The sequence below is a fragment of the Carettochelys insculpta genome, chromosome 1, assembly GCF_033958435.1.
Source record: "Carettochelys insculpta isolate YL-2023 chromosome 1, ASM3395843v1, whole genome shotgun sequence".
Taxonomy (NCBI): Eukaryota; Metazoa; Chordata; order Testudines; family Carettochelyidae; genus Carettochelys; species Carettochelys insculpta.
This window is the reverse complement of record NC_134137.1, coordinates 125,029,350-125,050,633: the sequence shown is the minus strand read 5'-3', so window position 1 is coordinate 125,050,633 and position 21,284 is coordinate 125,029,350. Positions and strand designations below refer to the sequence as shown.

General features: G+C 41.2%; 1 protein-coding gene across 1 annotated transcript in view; it reads left to right on the top strand.

The window, feature by feature from the left end:
- The window catches only part of MRPS9 (mitochondrial ribosomal protein S9), a 54,864-nt gene extending 34,275 nt beyond the window's left edge, over nucleotides 1-20,589 (top strand). The window contains exons 6-11 of the mRNA XM_074991304.1: nucleotides 6,592-6,677; nucleotides 10,404-10,479; nucleotides 12,769-12,937; nucleotides 14,349-14,457; nucleotides 15,290-15,459; nucleotides 20,376-20,589. Of these exons, the coding sequence (XP_074847405.1) occupies nucleotides 6,592-6,677; nucleotides 10,404-10,479; nucleotides 12,769-12,937; nucleotides 14,349-14,457; nucleotides 15,290-15,459; nucleotides 20,376-20,467 (702 nt within the window). The 3' untranslated portion in view covers nucleotides 20,468-20,589. The remainder of the gene's footprint in view (nucleotides 1-6,591; nucleotides 6,678-10,403; nucleotides 10,480-12,768; nucleotides 12,938-14,348; nucleotides 14,458-15,289; nucleotides 15,460-20,375) is intronic.
- Nucleotides 20,590-21,284: the final 695 nt, after the last annotated feature.

Below are 21,284 nucleotides of genomic sequence, written 5' to 3'. Positions count from 1 at the left end.
AGAACTTCATGACATCCTGGGGTGGGGGTGGGAAACACATTCCCACTGAGTTGCAGCACGGACATGGCGCTTGAGGCCCTCCACCTCAGCTGCAGCCCCAGCGGGAGGAGGAGCAGGCTTCCTAGCCCAACCCCCACCAGAGCTGGAGGCAGACACCACCTCAGAGGCCAGCAGCACCCTGATCGGCCAAGGCAACTTCCTGGGTGACTTCAGAGCGAGGTGAGGGTCCGTCTGGTGAGTACCCTGTGAGTCTTGCACCCCAGGGCATGGGAGGCGGGTGCAGATGGGAGGTTCTGCAAGCATTGCTCGGGTGGGACCTCGTGCTGCAGTCCCACCATGTGGTACCATGTGCAAGTAGTGTGCACCACCCAGGCCCAGCAGACAGCCTCTGGGCATGGGTGCCAGCCTGCGGCCAGCCTCATGGTAGGCTGGATGAGCCCCAGGTGCAGGGATTGGACCAGGGGGTGGGGTTGGGCAGCCAGCCACTGCCACAGCTGGAAGCAGGCTACCCACAAAGGCGGCACCCTGACCTCAGACACACTGAGGAATTTAGAGTGTGCGCATGGCCTGTGGGTGAGAGGTAGCACCAGCTTCCACGGATAGCACTGTGAGGTGCGGGGGGTGGGGGGTGGCACACTGGGGCAGGCCAGGCTGCTCCCAGCTCACCCACTCCCCATGAGAACAGCCCTCTGTGGCCGGACATGCCCCTTGGCCACTAGCTCGTCAAGTGGGGGACAGGAGGGATGCTGCAGGCCGCCCAGTCCCAGAGGCAACACAGAGTCCTTGCCTGACAGGGCCCATTGTGCCAGCCACGCATGGCTCTGATCCCAGGGTATTGCCATCCTTTGGCCCAGGGAGTTTTGGTTGCTGCTCACAGAGGGGGTTAGGGCCTTGGGCTGCGTTGCATGAATGACTCACCAGCTCTTCTCCTTGGCTTTCTTACAGCTGCACCTCTGCTGTCCAAGGACTGGGCTACCCCCTGTCTAGCACCAGGGCGAGCCTGCAGCTGGAGGAATCCTCCAGAGGAACCACAGTGCTGCCCTCTGGAGGATGATTGAGATCATGGAGTGACGAGTGCAGGACAGCAAGGAGTGGTGGTTACAGGTCTGGGACGAACTCATGTCACATTTTGATGCCACTACCGGAATCTGCTGGAACATGATAGCCCAACTGCCACCCCACACCCTGCCCTCACCAGCCCTTCCGTAGGCATCCTGGAACTCCTGCAGTGGCTGAGGGCCATGCCCGCTTACCCCTGCTCCTCAGGCCCTAGTGCAGCCCCACCACCTCTGTACTTCCACCTGGTCCAGCCCCACCCCAGCCCCAACGGGGGGCCCTGAATACATACGTCACATATATTCCTCAGATTTATGGCCAACTATACCCCTCCCCATGTTTTGAGGCCCCCCACAACTCTTGTTCCCAGACACCCCACACTGTACATAGTTCATTGCACTGGTTTTAAATAGTTTTTTTATTGCACCGTTTCTTTTGCACTGTTTTTTTTCTTTGGTTCAGTAAAACAGTTACTTCAGCACCACACCCGCGTCCCTCTTTACTGGGCAGGGGTAGGAGAGTGGGGAGGAGGCTAAGTGAGGGGGTCATGGTGGGGATGTGGTAGGGCTGTGGGCCCAAGGACCCCTGCTGTGGTTCCGTCGGGTGGGTTGCTGGGGGCCACGGGAGAAGCTCTCCCTCAGGGCCTCCTGGAGCTGCACCCCATCTTAATGGGCCTGGAAGAGCACAGCTGCATCTGGCTGCTCATATTGGCAGTCAGTGGCCGCCATCACCACCCTGGGAGAAGGGGCTCCCCCTTCCCCTCCACTGTGTTGTGCAGGGCCCAAAACATGGCCGCAGCTTGGGGCATGTTGTGCTCCCCCACATCCAGGCGGGTGAGCAGGCACCTGAAGCGTGTCTTGAGAAGGTCAGAGGAGCGCTCGGCCTCCATCCTGGCCTGGTTGAGGTGGGCATTAAAGTGCTTCCGGCTTGGGCCCAGCTGGGCAGTGTAAGGCTTCATAGGCTATGACATGAGTGGGTAGGCCACGTCCCTCACGATGCACAGTGGCATCTGCACGTCCCCAACCGCCAGCTCACGGCAGGGGATGAATATGCCCACCTCAATCCTCCAGCACAGGCCGGAGTTGCGGAACACATGGGCGTCATATGTCTGGCCCAGCCAGCTGAGATAAATATCTGTGAACTGGCCACAGTGGTTCACCGGGGCCTGCAGCACCATGGAGAGGTATCCTTGGCCACACTGTGCTTCAGCCATGGTTTGGGATGTGGGTCTCATCAATAGCCCAGATGCCATTTGGGAACCCCAGGGCAGCAAAACTGGCTAACGCTGCATCCACATCCCAAGTGCAGATGACCCTCCGCAGCAGGATGGTGTTGACCTGCAGAGGGAAGGGACCAAACACGCATCAGGGACAGAAGAAGGGAGTCCCTGGGCCCTAGGGTGGGTTGGGTCCCCAGCCCCCTTCAAGGTCTCCGGAGCCCCTCTGTGAGGCTGCCCCTCCATTAGCAAGGCTGTGCGAAGGTGCGATGTCATGGTCCCTTGGAGAGGGGGCTTCCCGTCGTTCCCACGCCTGGCCTGGCTTCCCGAGTTCCCTCTTTGTTGGGACACCTCTCTCTCCTGGTGCAAGACTGCAGCCCAAGAATGCCTTACCCCCATGAGGAGGGCCTTGACTGTGGACTTCTCCACAGGAAACTGATTTTTTCACCAAGTGGTAGCTGTTGGGTGTGGCGAGTTTCCACAGGGAGAGCTAGTTTGTAGTCACCATGGGGATGGTGGGCTGCAGCCTGGTGTCCTGTCTCTGGATTGCAGGGGCGAGCAAGGCACAGAGCTCCAGAAAGGTAGCCTTCCGCATGCGGAAGTTCTGGAGCCACTGCTAGTTGTCCCACTGCCCCATGACCAGCTGGTCCCACCAGTCAGAACTGGTGTGGTGCCTCCAGGTCTGCCTGTGCCCCCCTCTACCTCTCCCCGGGGGAGTGAGGGGACAGGTGTAACCATCCTGCAGCGAGGGTGAGCTCCTTGAAGTCGTATCGGGCTCCTCCTCTGTGAGGAAGAGGAGGATGGCTGTCAGGAGGTGCAAGAGGTGCTCATGCATCTCTGTGCAGGGCCAGCGCAAGCCTGAGGGCTACTCTGGCAGCATGGCTCCCTGGAAAGAGCTGCGTTTCCCATGAATAGTCAGAGCCCTGCTCTAGCAGCTGTGCTGTTCCTACGAGGAAGTAGGTATGCCCCAGCATGGGCAGGGCGTGCATTTCTGAGAGGAGGCCCTTTAAGGGTGCTGTCTTCTGTGGTTCCAAGTGGCCCTTTTGTTGAGAGAGTGGCTGGGCAGTCTGGCCACCCTATCAACAGAGGGGATCGGCAGAGCGAGCGCTTGGCAGTTTGGCTGTGATGTGTCGACAGAAGTTTTGTCATTTAAAAACTTCTTTTGACAGATCACTCTAATTTAGATATAGCCTGAGTCAGTTGACCCAAGGTCTGAGACTTGGTTCCATGGATTTTTTTTTTTTAATTTCCAGTGCTGACCTACTATCAAGAAAATATAATATTTAGTCTAGAAGAACCCCAGTGTTTCTTTTTTGCTTCTACCTGACACCTCTCCCCCAGAACTGCAAAATTTTTCTGTATATTCTCAGATAAACATCGCATCATCTAACCCTACTCTTTCTGTTTTTGTTTTTGAGGGGTGACTGCCTTTTGTAATCCATCAACCCTGATCCTAATTGAACAGCTGGAGTTGCTTCAGAGTGACATGAGATGCTTGCACTCTGAGGCTATGTCTAGTCTGCCAGAAACTCAGCAAAAGATCTCCTGCTGACAGTTCTGTCAGGAGAAGCTTTTCCAACATTTGGCCCATCCACACATGGACAAAACTTCTGCAGTCTAGACATAGTCTGAGTCACACTTGCCATACCTTACTAGTCTACAAAGTGAGAGGCCAGAACAAGTTATCAAACCAAGGTATCTCACAAGGTATTGGAAACTGCCACTACATCACATCAGTCTTACAGATATTTTGACTAGTATTTACTGTGTCTTAATGTATCAGGTGTTAAAACGCGGAAGTAGATGCACACAGATGCCACAAATTGGGAGAAAATTGTACTCGGGTTTAATCATACTTGATTTTCATTTTGTGTATCCAAAATAAAAAAAAAAAAGGTACCGGAAGGCTTACCGCTCCAGTTCAGCCTGGTCTGTGCTGTTTGTGAAGCTGTGCATGTTTTTTACTTCAGGGGTTCCATACATGTGGCTAGGTGTTCCAGTGTATTTACTTTGTATGTTACATTGTTACAAACCACTTCACCAGCCCTCACACAGATTCTTTTAAATTGATCCCATAACCGTTTAAGTGCTGTGGGTAAAAGCTACTCTACAAAATCAATAAACCTATAGTTAACTTAGTCTGATACTTTTAAGTATATATTTTTATTGCAACCCTACTGAGAATGTACATTTATGTATATAAAAAAGTTTAAAATCATGATAGGTGCTTATAGCTGAAGGAGGTTCTTTAAGTGTTAACTGGCATATAAATGTTTCATCGACATCTTTGTTTATCTCAAATTATAATATTGCATATTTTAATAATTGGGAATGCATACAGTATTTATTACTAAAAATGCCTCCTAGGCTTTCCCGGCTACATCTACGCTATAGAGATCTCTCGAAAGAAGCCCTTCCACAAGATCTCTTCCAAAAGAACTTCTTTCAAAAGAGTGTGTCCATACACAAAAAAGTGGATCAAAAGAGTGATCTGCTTTCGAAAGAGAATATTCACACATCCTCCTCTCTTTCAAAAGAATGGGCCAGGGATCAAAATATCGGGTGCCTTGAGGACTGCTCTTTCGAAAGAAGGGCTCTGTGGAGCATCTACATGTTTTCTTTCTAAAGCTTTCGAAAGAAAGTGCTCTTCCTGAAATGAGAAAGGAAGTGTGATTTCAAAAGGAGTGCCGCATCCTTTCAGTTTACTTTCAAAAGAACACTTTGTGTGTGTAAACTCCCCGTGGGATCTTTTGAAAGAGACCCCTTCTTTCAAAAAACCTGTCAAAAGAACTTGGCTAATGTAGATGTAGCCCGTGTTTTGTATTTCTAGTAAAATGGTATATAAAATGTAATCCTTGCCAATCCACAGGAATTGCATTACAATAGTGTCTCTTCTTTAGTACAGGAAGACTGCTGATTCTGCAGGTAGCTAGGACTCTTAATGATGAAATTTTTATTAGCACCTATGAGTACACAGTATTCATCCATAAGGCTTTTGTTCTCAGTACTTGTTAATGTAAGCATGTTCTCTGCAACTTGGAAGTACTTAATAGTAGTATCGCTACTTATAGCATTTTCAATATGTGTTAATTGTTGCTCAAAGTTTTCACTTATTTTACTTTGGATTAAGTTGCTGCTGTAACTCAAAGCAATTGATATTTCTTTCTGGCATAAATGCTACACGTGAGGGTAACTGAGTGCCATCAGAAATCTAGATTCTTGGAGAAGACAGCTGAGAGTGAGAGTAGAACAGTAACCTCAGGGTTTAAAAAGAATTACAAGATGTTTGCAATTGTCAAGAAACAAACATTAAAAACTCAGGATTATCTTAAACTCTGAGTTTCCTAACTGAAAGTATGGAAGTGCAGTTATGGCAACCAGACAGCTTTAACTCTGCTCTGCTCCAGGAGAAAAGGAGAAGGCAGTCTGACTCTATCTACTCTTTTAGGTGAACCAGTGTTAACAATTATGGGAATTCTCTGCAAAATTTTCCTTATGTAAACAAGGCTTATGTGGAAATTTTACTGAACAGTTACTCTCTCTCCCTCATTTTAACTGCGCAGGAAATCTCTAGATAAACATAGAATATTCCAATAAACAGCCAAGCTCAACATTAATAGTAATACTGAAACTGAAATAGTTTTGAACCCTTATGCCCTTGCAATATCATTTTTTGCGTGTACTGATACAGTAACTTTAACTTCTAACAGATACATTATTATACATATTTGGAAATGCACCAGTGAGAAAAATGTTTTTGCTATACTGTATGGATGTCTTGCTGAGTTTTTGGCAGACTAGTATTCAGAAAAGCAGACTTGTTTATGCACTTCCCCAAGCACAAGTAAGCCGTGATTTCAGCTGCGGCTTCTTTAAGTAGTACTGTAGTACAAACATAATAAATGAGATTGCCAAGATTAAGAGTTGCATGGCAATAAACTTTATATATTTATTTATTTATTTTTGTAATGCACTATGTAAATACTTTATTTTCTAAAAAGGCAGTTCAAAGTTCAACCAGTAATTGTGTTACTTACATAGATGTACATTGCCCACATCCTTTATAGTTTTGCAACTGACTTAAGCACCAATCTTTCAAACAGTTTTGCACATTTAACTCTACTGCCATGAGTAACAGTGAGCGAAAAGGATCGTGGTCTTGTATACGTTTTGAACCTGCAGTGTATTTTTAACTGTTTTTTAAATCCTTTAGCCATTTTTACAATCATCGTATCTTCTTGTACTCTTCAGGATGTTTTGATAATAAATATACACATCTGTTTAAAGTAATCTTTAATGCATGTTTCTGTATATTTTAGGAAATATATGGGAAACTGCTAGACATTCAAAAATACCAAGACCAGTTGAGTGCCCAAGGCGTCCTTGCTGAGAACAGAAAACAAATGTGAGTTGCTGGCTTGCACTTATATTAGCATTGATTTTCTTAAATTGCTTTAATATATTATCTTAGACCTATTTATCCTCATTCCAAACATTTTTATTTGATATTTGGAGAACAATTTTGAAATAATTTGTGAATAAATGAAGTATTGCCAACCTCAGGAGACCAAAAATCATGAGTCAGACCCCATAAAACATGAACAAAAAAGGTTGGTCTGTATGATGCCTGTACAGCCATTATTTTCTCTAACTGTGTGTGTTAATTTGTAGTTGAAACATCAGTGTCAAGGGCTATTAAAGGAAGCTCAAAGCAGTGAATATCCATGAAACACAGAGCATTCAGACTGTACATCAAGTGTTTCAATTATTGTTCAGTAAAGATTTATATGAGCTTCAAAGTTACGAGATGCTGCAATGGGGTGCCAATCCGTTCAGGAAGGCAGGGCTCGGTGACAAGGCTAGGTGTGTGTTCTCAGCCCCATAAGCTCTCGCACAAAGTGCTACCTGCAATGTTAGCCCTGGAGATCACAGGAGTGGAGGAATGTCTGGTATCATGAGAGCTTGTCCTGCGGGTGCCAAAATCCCATGTCTTGTGATTAATATGTAAGAATTGGCAATATAGATTTACCATTTGAATCATAAGGCCAATCATTTCTGGACATAATTTCCCTGTAAGTATGAGTCAACATTCAGTGAATTTCCAAAGTTCCTTATTGTATTTATATTTACCATTCCACTGTTAACATCCTCCTCTTTCTCTTCTCAGTGCCAGCATAGTTTAGTATTTTTACTTTGCCTTACCCCTTTTCTTCTTTTCCCTTTTGAAAGAAAAAGAATAGAAACAAATTCCTACACCTCTCCTTTAGCTTGTTACCTGTTTTTAGCATGCAGCTGAGGCATGAAGGGAGTGCAGAGAAATATTTACATTTTCTTGTTGAGTGAAAGTGCTTTGAGTTTTCCACAAAAGGTTTTCAAAGTAGACGTTTCTGTGTTCAGTGCCATTTTCCTTGAGATTTTACTGAATGGGTTACTTGGTTACTCATTTCTATTGAATGTCAACAGAGAATCCTGAAAGACCATAAATGTTTGTGTGTGTTAATGAGTACTTTCTGTGGCTGCAGTCAGGGTTGTTTGTCAATCTTTTTGAAATCTATCAATGTCCTGAGACCTGGGTGAAATTTGCTTCTGTTGAGGAGTCCAGGAGTTAGGATGTAGTAGCTCAGTTGTGTGTTTGACAGTGGGTTTTTTTTTTTCTTAAATAATTCCTCCATAGACTAAGTGAGTAGTCAGGATTCAAATATGGCTTGTAGGGTTATAAAGGTTCCATTGATTCAGAGAGCAAGGAATCTGTGTCATATTCTCATAGTGCGCTGCTTTTTCTCCCTGTTAAATGACTGCTTTTATAGGGCTGCAGTTCTTTCATGGAAACCCTGTCTTGTGTCTTCAAACCAGCATTATGTAGTGTTCCATTTCTCCGTCATATCTTTAGCACTGTGGTTTTGGATTATAACCACTTCCGTATACCTTGCTGTGCTTTTCTGTTTTGGTAACTGGGAGCGATAGGTTAACACAAGCCATTTGTTTGTCTTTAGCAGTGGTTCACCAATTTTTATCATCTATGTTTCTTGGTTGACTGAAGTCCATGTTCCTTTATGATAAGTTTCCTATGGCATGTAGTTTATTCATCATACCTTTCTAGGTATGCAGAGTGTTGATGATACATCTGAACAGCATTTTGGATCCTGCAGAAGTAAGCCTTCCTTTCCAACTGGGCAGACTCAGGCTAACATTCTAAAAATAGCTGTGCAAAATTTTGAAGTTGCAGCTTGGGCTGCAGCTTCAGGCTCCAAGATACAACTTCAAAGTGCTGTTGATGTAGCTATCTTTAGAGCACTAACGTGAGTCCCAGCTGTCTCAAGTCTGTCCACTTAGGCCAGGAGGCTCATTCTTGCTAGCTCCAAATTGCTCTGCAGACATGCCCTTAGTTTCTGAGCAGGCAAGGGGAGATTTGAGTTGGAGTTCATAGTGGATGCTACTGAAAAATAATCTGATGTAACATGATTCCTTCTAAAATTTACCCAGTTGGTTTACCTTCATGCTCTAAAAACCAAGTGGTTGGGGGAATTTTCTTCAAGTTTTCAAAAAACAAACAAAAACCCATATGTACCTCTTCCACTGGGACAAGAATTGGTGATAATTTAAGTCTAAAATTAAGAAATTAGAAAGTTGAGCATCTGAAAATGAGGGGCTGTTATACAGACAATTTGCAGTCTTAATTACAAGGTTAGGCCTCAGTCCTGAACATACAACTTTACATATGAGTAATCCCATTAACTTCATTGAGGCATATATAAAGGAGAGCACATGATGAAATCTTTGCAGGATCAGGACTTCAGCTGCCAGTGAAAACAGTAATGTTGTCAGGTAGTGGGGGAGATGGCCATCTTAGGTCCTGCTTCAGGAGAGCACTTAAACAGATGCTAAAGTTAAGTATATGCTAAAGTATAGCCCCAAACAGTGATTTTTAATTGGACTCTTAATTGTACCACTAAAAATATTAATTGATATATATTGTTTCTAACAAGTTGACAAAAACAAGAAAGAGTTAAAGGTTCATCCCTAGGTTACCTTGTAATCTCATCTCCATTACTGTCTGCTGTTTCACCAGCTAAATTTGGATGCTTTGCATATCAAACCAACATGAAAAGGGTGTATTTTGTACAGTGCTTTAAGTGTCCTTTCTATTATTGATTTAACTTAATTCAGACCTTAAGGGTGTCTCTACACTCGGCTCTTTTCTTTAACATTTTCACCAGTGGTACACTTCCTCCATTGGTAGTGACAGTGGGATTGCTGAGCCAGAGTCCAGCACTGTCATGTTGTCTAACCTAGCTCAGGATAGGTCAAGATGACTTGGTGATTAAAATGCCAGTGGCTGCTACAGGTTCAAATTCCTTCATCTTGCAGGACAATGGATGTTACTGGACCAGAGAGCAGCTGTGGTACCCCAGCTGTGGGAAACCCAGCAGCCCCGTGACTGGGAGCTGGCTGATGCATGGAGCCCCACTGGCAGCTGTGGGGACTCCTGCTGGAACCAGGGGTAGCCCAACAGCCCTTTAGAGGAGCCCTGTAGGAGTGGTGGCCCCCAGTCCAGGCAGCCGGCCTAAACTCCCCTTATCTGGCAAATCCTCTTGTCTGGGATTACTTAGGTCCCAAGGGTGCTGGACAAGGGAGGTACAACCTGTAGTTTTCTTTCTGTATGAGCACTCCCACCATTGCTGCCACCTGCAGAGTTTCACCAGTAAGAGCAAAGATTAACAGAGGAAGATGTACCGTAGACAAGGCCTTGTTACTAGTTTTTTGTGTGCATTTTGTTTGCTGAAGCCATGTAAGTCATATTTTTTACATCTGCTTTATATATCTATAGAAAATTAGCTTATTGTGGAATTGCTGATTGGCTTTTAGCTTTAATAGTAATAATGATTGACTCTTAACTATGAATTTTACTTAATTGTTGATGCAGTGAATTTAATAAATGTAGTTATCATTCCTTTCATATGAGCTTTTATAAATTAAATATTACAAATCACATTCACATAGTGAATATCATACTGTTTCACAGTAGAAAATACGTTTCTGAACCAAGCCTGACTAAGCGTGTGGTCCTTTGTGATATAACTCTAATTGCATGGCTAATTGAAAAAGAGAATATATGTGATAATTTAAACAGAAACGTGATTGGCAGCAGATGGCTGATGAAGAAGGAATTGGAAGATATGTTAGTGGAAAAACTGACAGATCATGATGTGAGTAATTTAATCTTTTTAATTTAAGGGTCCTGTATCTTAAAAATACAGACTCCAGCTGCATTTAGGATCCCAAAAAAGTGTGTCTTTGTAAGTTCTTCTGAATTTTTTTTTAAGTGTCATCTGTTCTAACGCCTTGACCCCAGCTCGCTCTAAGTAAACGTTTGTCATATTGGCATGTTATCTCAGGCCTCAAATGCTGCCAGAGTAGTCTTATTTATTGTTTTGCGTGCCACAAAAATTTCCCACCATAGTTGACATGATCCATTTCCATCAATGTTAGCAGCATTAGGAACCCTTGTGTAGGTGTGCCATCGTTGTGTCATATGACCCTGCTCAGAAAAGGTATGTTTAACACAGTGTTTAAAATCCCATTAGCATTAAATAGGGCTTGTTGATAGGCCTCTTAGTGCTACCATTATTGATGAAGTTGAATTGGTGGTAGAAATTGTGGGAAATTTTTGCAAAATTGCTCTGACGTAGACATGGTAGACCATTATCTGCAATATTCTTGCATCATCTGAAATTGATTTTGAAGAACTCTGTATCTAGGACCTCACTACTTGCAGCTGTTTTCCATGGGAGAGGAATAGTGCAGATGTTATTACTACACTGAAGCTTTAGTTACATTTTACTAATAGAACCTTAATTTCCCACCAGAATTTGAAGTCTGAATTGGGCTGCACAAGACAGGGTTGACAACATTTTGTCTAAGAATTCTGGGTATTTTATCCTCTTCATCCTTCATTGCTATGTATTCCACCGTCCCTTAGAGAGTCAGACTACAGATCCTCTCTCACTAGCCATAGAAGCCATCCTCAGTTTCAGTATCTCTTGTAATACTGTGATGGTTGGTATAGATTTTCCTGTTTATTTTCCCAAAGCCCAGGGAATTGTTCTACTTTCACAAACATACCCAGGCATGTTAGTGTTCCTCACAGCTTGCCTTTCTACTGTGCCTCACACTTCCATGAATTATCAGAGGGCTAGAAAATACCGTACTAGGGATTGACCTGTTAATAAATACAGAAAAGCACAAAAGCTCAGCTTCTAGAAGCAAATTGTAATGTTTGCGTGTATCGAGTCCTTTAGATATTAGCTGTACTCTTTTGCCTGCTCCATTTATCTTCTGTTTTGTTGTTGTAGCAAAGCTTTCTGCGGTGCTTGCATTAAGGGTAATAAATAATATGGAAGCAATTGATTTTTTTAATGTGCTTCTGTAGGTGAGAACGGTTAGATGCTCTCCTCGTTTACAGCTTCTACAATTTGATTTTTTTTAACTTTTGAAAGGCATTTGGTGCATATGTGTTATGCTATGTTTCTTCCCAAAAAACTCTACCGTAGAAATCTGCATTACAAATTAGACTGAAATATAGAATAATATTTCTCTCTATCAAAACATCTACTAATACTGCAAATTTGTTTGTAAGAAAGTACCCTACTGCAGGAAATGCTGGAAATAAATCATGGGTAGAATGAATTCTTACAATTTATTTTAAAAATATCCTAAAGTAGGGAAACAGTGTAAAATTTTTTTCTTACACATAGTGGCATACTTTTCTTTCTTTGTTACTGGCTATCCAGAACTCTTGCAACTAAGCCTTTGTAGCTGGCCATCCCAGCTTTCAGCACAAAATGGTTAATACTAAGGTGTTTACTTTCTAATCACATGTTCAAGAACTAGGAAAAAAGCACACGGGAGCAAAGGATAATTTATTTCAAGAGGTTGCCCTTTAAGTCAAGTATCTCTTGAATTTTTAAATATCTTGATTGTTCGGTTTTAAAGGAAATCATAAACATTAAAGTAAGTCATCTTAAACATCCATCAAGATATATATCCAGTATGTATTAGGAAAAATAATAATGTAAGAGGTGCAGTTCAATAAAATAAAATTATTTTCATTTGTACATACATATTGATATGTTGGAAAGGTTTTCCTCTTCTGTTCTCATTTAAAAAAAAAATTGAAATCCAAGGCCCAGTGGAAGTTTTTTTTTTATTTTTAAATTGAAATGAACATTCTCATATAACAGTCCTGTATTAGAAAAAGGTTGGGTATACTCTGAATTCAAAATTCATTGTTGCTTGAAGAAAGGATTACGTGTCTTTTAGTCAGAGAAAATGATGCATTTGCATTCTGTTTTTGAAGTAGAGTTTGGATGCAAAAGTGTCATCCTGTCAGATACCATCAATAAAAGCAAAGAGGGAAAGATCAAGTATATAAAAATAGAAAGTGTTAGCAAATGCAATTTCACCTGCATCTCTTAATGAATTTTTGTTCTCTACAGTATTCAACATGTATTCGACTGCTAGAAAGACTAGTGACATTGCCATGTTGTGGCATTGAAGAAGAGTATGTGCTAAAGTTTCGAAAAGAACTAGCTTTACAATTAAAAAAGGTGATGATTCAGCCCCTTCAATATGATGAGCAAGGAGTGGCCTTCAGCACTGGGGAAGGTAATAATTTCAAATTACTCTTTGGTTGAAATGGCAAAGGTCTCCAGTTGAGACTCAAAAGTCATAACTGTTTTCTTTTGTAACTCTAACAGTCATTTAGTAAAGTCTTCTGTTGGTTGATACATTTCTTTATTTCATATTCTTGAATTGATATGGTAAAGTTCTTTCATGAATGTCTTGTTATCAAAATGTCACAAATGCCATTACCTAATAGTCTATGATGATGTACAAGCCTTCAAAAGAATAGTAAGTCAGATAGGTGAGATGAGTACATGAGTGTTCTGCATTGCTGAGGAAAGAGCATTATAGCCAGCTTTCATAAGTAAAATAATTCTTGTCTGGTTTTCCCTTTAAATATGCAAAAGCACAGATCTACTTCCTAGGCTAACAGGTTTCAAAATTCATTTATCAAACAACCTTTTTAACAGTGCTGAAGCTGAGAGTTGTAAACTAGACTATTTCTTCTAGACTGAGACTTTGAGTCACAATTTAGGTCAGAGCTAATGTTTTCAGAAATGCGGGTTGAAATTATCTGGTTCAGCACCCTCTGAGCCTGACGGGTGAGGAGCAAGAGAATTTGCTGGACCATGGGAGATCAATATTGTCTAGCAGCATGATCAACTCTTCCACTAGTTCTTGGGTTCTTAGAAGACAGGGGTATATTACAGCTAAATGACGGCACAGAACAATGCTAGGACTGGTGACTGTGAAAAGAAAGGTATCATGGGAAACTTGGCCACATCCACAATAAGTGGTTGTCTGGCTAACTAAAGTCATGCCTGATTACAGATGTTGCTGGACAAGAGTGTGCTGAACTAGAGAGGTTCGACTTGTACAAACTAATGAAAAAAATCTTACCAAAGTGGACAAATTGTAGAAGCGCTGTTCATATTTACTATACTTGATTTATATATACACACTTATATGAACTTTTTTTAATAAACTGACTTTGTTGTACATTTTTAATAACCATTCTCAATTTTTTTCACAAAAATATATTCATTCTTGCAGTGATGCTTCATATGAGACGGTAGAAAGGGAATGTGCACAAGTGCAAATTGTGCCTCAGTACCTCTTGTCATTACCACTTTAAATCATCTTTCTCAGTTACTCTTTAGTGTTCAAAATGTTGCTTCTCTTCTAAAATAAAACTGTTCAGAGTTGTACTGTATGGGATATACAGTTGGGTTTTGTCCTTTTTTCTCTTACTTCTGTGAACATTAACGAAAGGACAAAATCTGTGCAGTGCAGGAACATGCTGAATCTTGATTACATTTACCGTCCCACCATTTCCCTCCAAAAAGAAAGTCATCGCTACTATGTGAAAATGTAAGATCTATTTGGCTTCTTTTGTTGGAGATACGCTGAAAAATAATGAACCTTCAGTAACAGAAGGGTGCTTTGTTTTAAGGTAAAAGAAAGACTTCGCAAGCAACCGCAGTAGTTTATGACAATGGAAATGGGAAAATTACAGTGAACGGAGTGGATTATTTACTTTATTTTCCAGTGATGCAAGATAGGTGAGAACACCATGTATCTGTTCTAATATTAACAAACTAAACAGAAACTATCATGTGTTGAGAAATCATTTGAAATATTCAGTACATCAAAACAGCTAAAATGATTAGTAGTCTTGTAATTCGATGATTTTTCTTGATGTTTCTGTATGGATCTCAAACTCTCTAAAACTGACACTCTGTCTTGTTCCTGCTCTCATCTTGTTCTTGTTTCCGTTTTTCCTCATGATTGTGAGAACTTAGTGTATGGGCCCAGAGCTCTTAGGCAGCTGCCCTTTTTTTTTTTTTTTTTAAGAAAAGTGTTGCAAAGAATAATCACACAGATAATTTGATACTTGAATTATGGGATCTGCTAAACTCACAGAAGCTCTTGGTGTTACTGGAATAGACACCGGAAACATATGTTTCCCGATATTCCCAAGAGCAGTAGTCATTCAGTCTTATTCCAGCACGTATCAGTACAGTACAGTACAAACAATGTACTTCACAATTCTTCACATAAAATTTCAGACTGCACTCACAATTTCGGTTAATCTCACACTGACAAGATTTTAGAAGATAAATTATGAACCATTTCCATAGAACAAGCCACAGTAGATTTATTTTATTCCTCTTGTTGACTTTACAGTTAAAACACTTTATATATGCCATAATCAAAATGCATAATAGTCCTTTCACATCTGGGCGTAATATTGAAAACATAGTACAGGAAAGTCTGCATTTCTTTAGATGACACATATCAGGTCATCATTTAACTCTCTCATAAACTAGCAAAGTTATATATAATCTGCAATGTATGAAAATTAAATACTGTGTGTGTTTTATATTTTTCCAGAGAGCAATTAATGTTCCCATTCCAGTTCCTTGATAGACTTGGAAAACATGATATGGTCTGTACTGTGACTGGTGGAGGGAGGTCCTCACAGGCTGGTGCAATCCGTTTAGCCTCTGCGAGAGCCTTATGCAGTTTCATTGCTGAAAGGGAAATGGAATTTATGAGACAAGGTATGAACATAAGAAGGAGAAAATTCAGAAATCCAGCAGTAATGCTAACATGCTTCCAGTAACTAAGATTATTAAGCATCTGACCGGTGTTCCCTGTAAACTGTGCATTTGTGTGGCCACTCGAGAGATTCCGATGCCACCCAGCTGATTAGCAGAATGACCACAGCTAGGTTTTTTTGTTTCTGCTGGTGGTGTGCGTTCATACAAGCCTGGACGCACATAAAATTATTCCACACAGGGACGGAGAAGATTATAGGGAATGTTGGACCCCATCCTCGAGAAACACAGAAATGAGCGGTTCCATTGAAATCAAGGGGACTATTCATGTGCATAAGTGTTTTCAGGACTCAGACTTTAGTCCTAAATAGCTTTAGTAGTTAGGACATTTGAAAGATGTGAGGAAAACTAACTGTATTTCCTCTTTGAATAGTGTCTGCATCTGTTCATGAGATGTTAGGGTCACAATCCTAGCCTCAGGACCCCTGCTTAGGCTACATCCTGTCAATTCAGAAACATAACATGTAATAATATATCAAGTCAAATTAAAATCTTAAATCCAAATTTTGTGGGAGTTTTCCGAGATTTCAAGACTACTAGTTGCATAGATTCTATTGAAGTTAAATAGAAACAAATTTCCTATATTCTAATGCAGGGGTTCTCACAACAAAATTTTTAGTGGCTCCTCTCAGTTTTTCCTAATATACTTAATTAACTTTAGGAAAAACAAGTAGGTGTACAAATCATTATGATTTACTTAGGTAGGATTATTTTTGCAGACTCAATATTAAAAAGATACAGTTGTACATTATTTATTGGACCTAAACAGAATATAAAACAAATAAGTGTTTGCATCTTCTTGTCCTTTTTTTATATTTTTTTTATTTTTGGTTGATTGTCCCCCTCCTTTTTTTTTTTTTTTTTGACTTGCTAGAGAGTAAGTCTGTTGTGAAAAGTGGTATTAAAAATACCAATATTGCTTTTCACAGCAGACTCCTTCAGTCCTGGTGAGTCTGAGAACAGATTAAGCCCTATGTGGGTACATGAGATGGTACAGATATAGTGGAGGGCAGTGGTAATGAGTCACTAGGGGAGGCAGCTGGGGCCAAGGTGACAGGGACGTGATGTGGGTGATCTTGCAGGCAGAGGCCAGGAAATGGAGTCTGAAGCCCCATAACTAGAGTCTGACACTCTCACCACCCAAGGTCTGAAGCCTGACTCCACTGTCCCCAAGAAAGTGAGGAACTCAATGTCTGCCTGCTCCTCCAGCTTGTGATTCCAGAGGTGGGCATGACCCAGCTACTGTGGAAAGCTGATGCTTTGTGCTCCGTTCCCCACCCCCACACCATCCCGCCATCCTTGTCAGGAGTCTGTGGCTGAAAGAAAAGCCCTTGGTCGCCACATGTGAGAGAAACTGTTCTAAACTTTCTTGTTCCAACATTCAAGCACCAAAATGTTGAGGCTACCAATAGATTAGTTTCAACATGATCTGAAGGTATGACAAGGAGAATAGGTATAAGCAGGTTTCTTTGAGAAGGCCAGGTTAGACATTTCTCCTCCTTTCCTTGTTCAGAAGGCATCCTTAATACAATTACTGATCTACGTAGCTGCAGTAACTGTTATCTTCCTTATTTGTAGAAGATGCCACACTGCTGGAACAATTCAGAATTAGAAACTTTGAGTGCTTAATTATACTTGAGGGAAGTACATTGAAAACACCTAATGATAATGCAAGAAGCATAATTCCAAGGTGGTGTTTTTCTCTGCTTTATGTGCTTTTGAATTACTTAGTTATAGAAACCAAACCCAGAAGGAACCATTTGGATCATCTGGTCTTACCTTCTTTATAATGTGTGCCACAAAACTTTCACAAAATAATTTCTGGAGCAGATCTTTTAGAAAAAGATTCAATTTTGATTCAAAAATGGTAAGAAAGAGAATGCATCACAACCCTGATACATTGTTCAGGTGGCTAATTAACCATCATTAAAAATGCATGCTTTATTCCCAGTCTGAATATGTTGATTGTCCCCTTCCAGACATTGGATTGTGCTATACTTTTCTTTGCCATACTGACAAACCCATTATTAAATAGTCCCCATGTAAGTACTTACAGGGTGTAATCAAGTCACCCTTACCTTTATCTTTCAGCTAAATAGATTGCATTATTTGAGTTTGTTACAAGAATGCAGGTTTTGTAGTCTTTTAATCTCTTCCCTGGTTCTTCTCTGAACCTTCTCTAATGAATAAACATCCTTCTTGAATTGTGTTTTATCAGAACTGGCCATTATTCCAGCTGTGGTTGCACCAGTGCCAAATAAATAATCTCTTTACTCCAACTCGAGAAACCATCCTTTATATACCTCAGTATTGCATACATATACATGTATCTGTATCAAAATGTATATTGCTTGCTTATGCCCAGTTTTTTCAAGCAATCCTGATCTCTTTTTGTATCAGTGAGCTGTCCTCTTCCATTATTTACCAGTCCCCAATTTTTGTCTTCTTCAGACTTTGTCAGAGATGAATAGCAACAGAGAGGGAGCTGTGCTAGTCTATATACTATCAAAACAAAAAGCAGTCAAGTAGCACTTTAAAGACTAGCAAAATAATTTATTAGGTGAGCTTTCGTGGGACAGACCCACTTCTTCAGGTATGGCTATAGTCTGAAGAAGTGGGTCTGTTCCACGAAAGCTCATCTAATACATTATTTTGCTATTCTTTAAAGTGCTACTTGACTGCTTTTTGTTTTTATCAGAGATGATTTTGTTTTCTTTCAAGTCATTGATAAAGATATAGTGCTAAGAACTGATTTCTGTGGGACTGCGCTGGAAATATACCCATGATGACAATTACCCACTTATAATTACATTTTGAGACATATCAGTTAATTTTTAATTAATTTAATATGCGCCATGTTAATTTTATATCACTCTGTTAAATAAAATATCATGTGATACCAATGCTTTACAGAAGCCTAAGTATTTTACATTAACACTATTGCCTTTCTCAACCGAAAAAAAATACTAAGTTAGTTTAACAGGATCTGTTTTTCATAACCCATGTAGATTTACCTTAATTACATTCCCCTTGCTTAATTCTATATTAATCCAGTCATGTATCTCTCACTGGCCGTGTCTACACTAGCCCCAAACTTCGAAACGGCCATGGAAATGGCCGTTTTGAAGTTTACTAATGAAGCTCTGAAATGCATATTCAGCGCTTCATTAGCATGCGGGCGGCCGCAGCACTTTGAAATTGACGCGCCTTGCCGCCGCGCGGCTCATCCTGATGGGGCTCCTTTTCGAAAGGACCCCGCCTACTTCGAAGTCCCCTTAGTCCCATGAGCTGATGGGACTAAGGGGACTTCGAAGTAGGCGGGATCCTTTCAAAAAGGAGGCCCATCGGGGCGAGGCGCGTCAATTTCGAAGTGCCGCGGCAGCCCGCATGCTAATGAAGCGCTGAATATGCATTTTAGCGCTTTATTAGTAAACTTCGAAATGGCCATTTGCCTGGCCATTTCGAAGTTTGGGGCTAGTGTAGATGTAGCCACTGTGTTATTTTGCCTGGGATATGTGTCAAGCTTAAAGATCTTCAGTTAGCCAAGTCACTCCATTACCCATTTTTAAAAACTCAATCATTAGCTTTCTTTCAGTGTTCTGGAACTTCCCCTTTTCTCCGAGACTTACTGAAAATCAATCTTAATGGTCCACTGAGCTCTTTAGCCAGCTCTCTTAAAACTCTTAGATGCATTTTACCTGTCCTGCTGATTTTAAAATGTCTAACTTTTAGTAGCTTCTTTTTAACATCCTCCAGAGTTGCTAGTGCGATGGAAGGAGTATCGAAGGAGGCCAAATCGAAGAATACTAATGAGGCACTGAGTTGAATATTCAGTGCCTCATTAGCATTCGCATGCTGCCAGCTGTGGTGCTTTGAAAATGCCGCTTTTGAATGCGTGCGGCTTGGTGCGGCTACACGGGGGTCCTTTTCGAAAGGACCCTGCACATTTCAAAATCCCCTTATTTCTCTTAGCTGAGGGGAATAAGGGGATTTTGAAATGTGCAGGGTCCTTTCGAAAAGGACCCCCCTGTAGCTGCGCCATGCTGCACGCGTTTGAAAGCAGTGCTTTTGAAGCACCACAGCCAGCAGCATGTGAATGCTAATGAGGCGCTAAATAGTCAATTCGGTGCCTCTTCAGTATTCTTCGATTTGGTCATTAGCATGGCCATTTCAAAGTTTTGACCAAGTCTGACCACCGCCTATATGATGGGACTACATAATTTTGCTTTTCTCTAAACATGGAACAGAAGTATTTATTGATTACTCCTGCCTTTCCTATATAGTTACTGGTAATTCTCCCACTACCATCTGGTAATGGACCAATACTACTTTTGTTTCATAAGTTTAAATATATATTAAATATTTATATTTATAAACTCTGTATTGTCCTTAACTCTGCCAGCTGTAGATTTCTCCTTGCTTTCTCCCCTTTGCTTCCCTTATCAAGTTTTTACAATTCCTAACTTCGGTTTTATAGTCATTACTCCAACTTCCTCTTCCTTCCATTTGTTTCTAAATTATTGTTTTATTATATATAGCTGTCTAAAAGTGAACTGAAATATTTGAACAAATAGTGTCTTTTACATAACTGGGTTGATTTTTTATCAGATTTGAAAGGTAAAATATACAAAATTCAAATATTGTAACTGTTAAAATTCTGTGACGTTTGACACCCTTTTGTTGGTTTCAGGCTATACCTTCGTCCTTCTTTCAGGCCTAAATTTTGCAACTCAAGTGGTATGCAAAGTCACTTCTTGTTCTGAAGTCACATTCTGTCTCTGATACTCTCTCACACACTTACACAGTAAATTAATGAATGCTGTACTTCGTAAAATGACTTTCTTCATATTGTCTTGTAGCCGGATTACTGACCTCTGATCCACGTGTCAAGGAACGAAAAAAGCCTGGTCAGGAGGGAGCCCGCAGGAAGTTCACCTGGAAAAAACGCTAAGTCTAACTGGAGCACATGTTAAAAATCATGTGTAACAGCAGTTTCAAAATGTGGTCAACTGTATGCTTTCTTTACAATCATCATTGTGTAAATAGATCTGGTAATAAATTTTTTATTTCTAATTATCACGTTTCATTTTACAAAAGGAATTTATTTTAAGTTGATTAGTAAACAGATTTTAAAAGTTGTAAATTATAAAGTCTTTTGTCTGTCCTTTGAGTCTAAAATGAAACTTAAAAGCCCAAATAATTATACCTGCCACCTGCTATGTAGGCGTACCCTTAATAATGCTTACCATGCCCGTTTGAGGAGTACATTTGAGTGAGAGATGCCATCTGTAGATCCTTTTCTGAGAGAAACCAGAGAGCTAGAGTATTCTTCAGAAATGTTCCTGATGGTGATCCTGATCAATTCATCCCTCTTTAGACCGCAGAATGCCTGAGGCAGAAACTTCTAATACTCGTCAGAAAGGTAGGCCTGCTATCTCTTGTACTTAGGAAGTAGAAAGAGCAGCTCCTGAAGACTTTCCATCCTTGCCCAGTAAAATGTTGGGGGATGGAAAGCAATGTTCCCTCTAAATTTTTCCGTGCATATGTGGAATAAATGTTATGTGCACTGAGGCATGTGTGGGTGCACAGCACCAGTAAAAACGTGTTGTCTGTGGGCACTGTGAACGCTCTGGTAATTAGCTGCTTGGCATGTGACTCTCTCCTGGCTGGCAGACGAAGTACTCAGCTGACAGAACACATGAGGAAGGAAAGAGCACTGAGCCCACAAATAGAAATCTGAGATTCCTTCCTCTCGGAGCCACAAATCC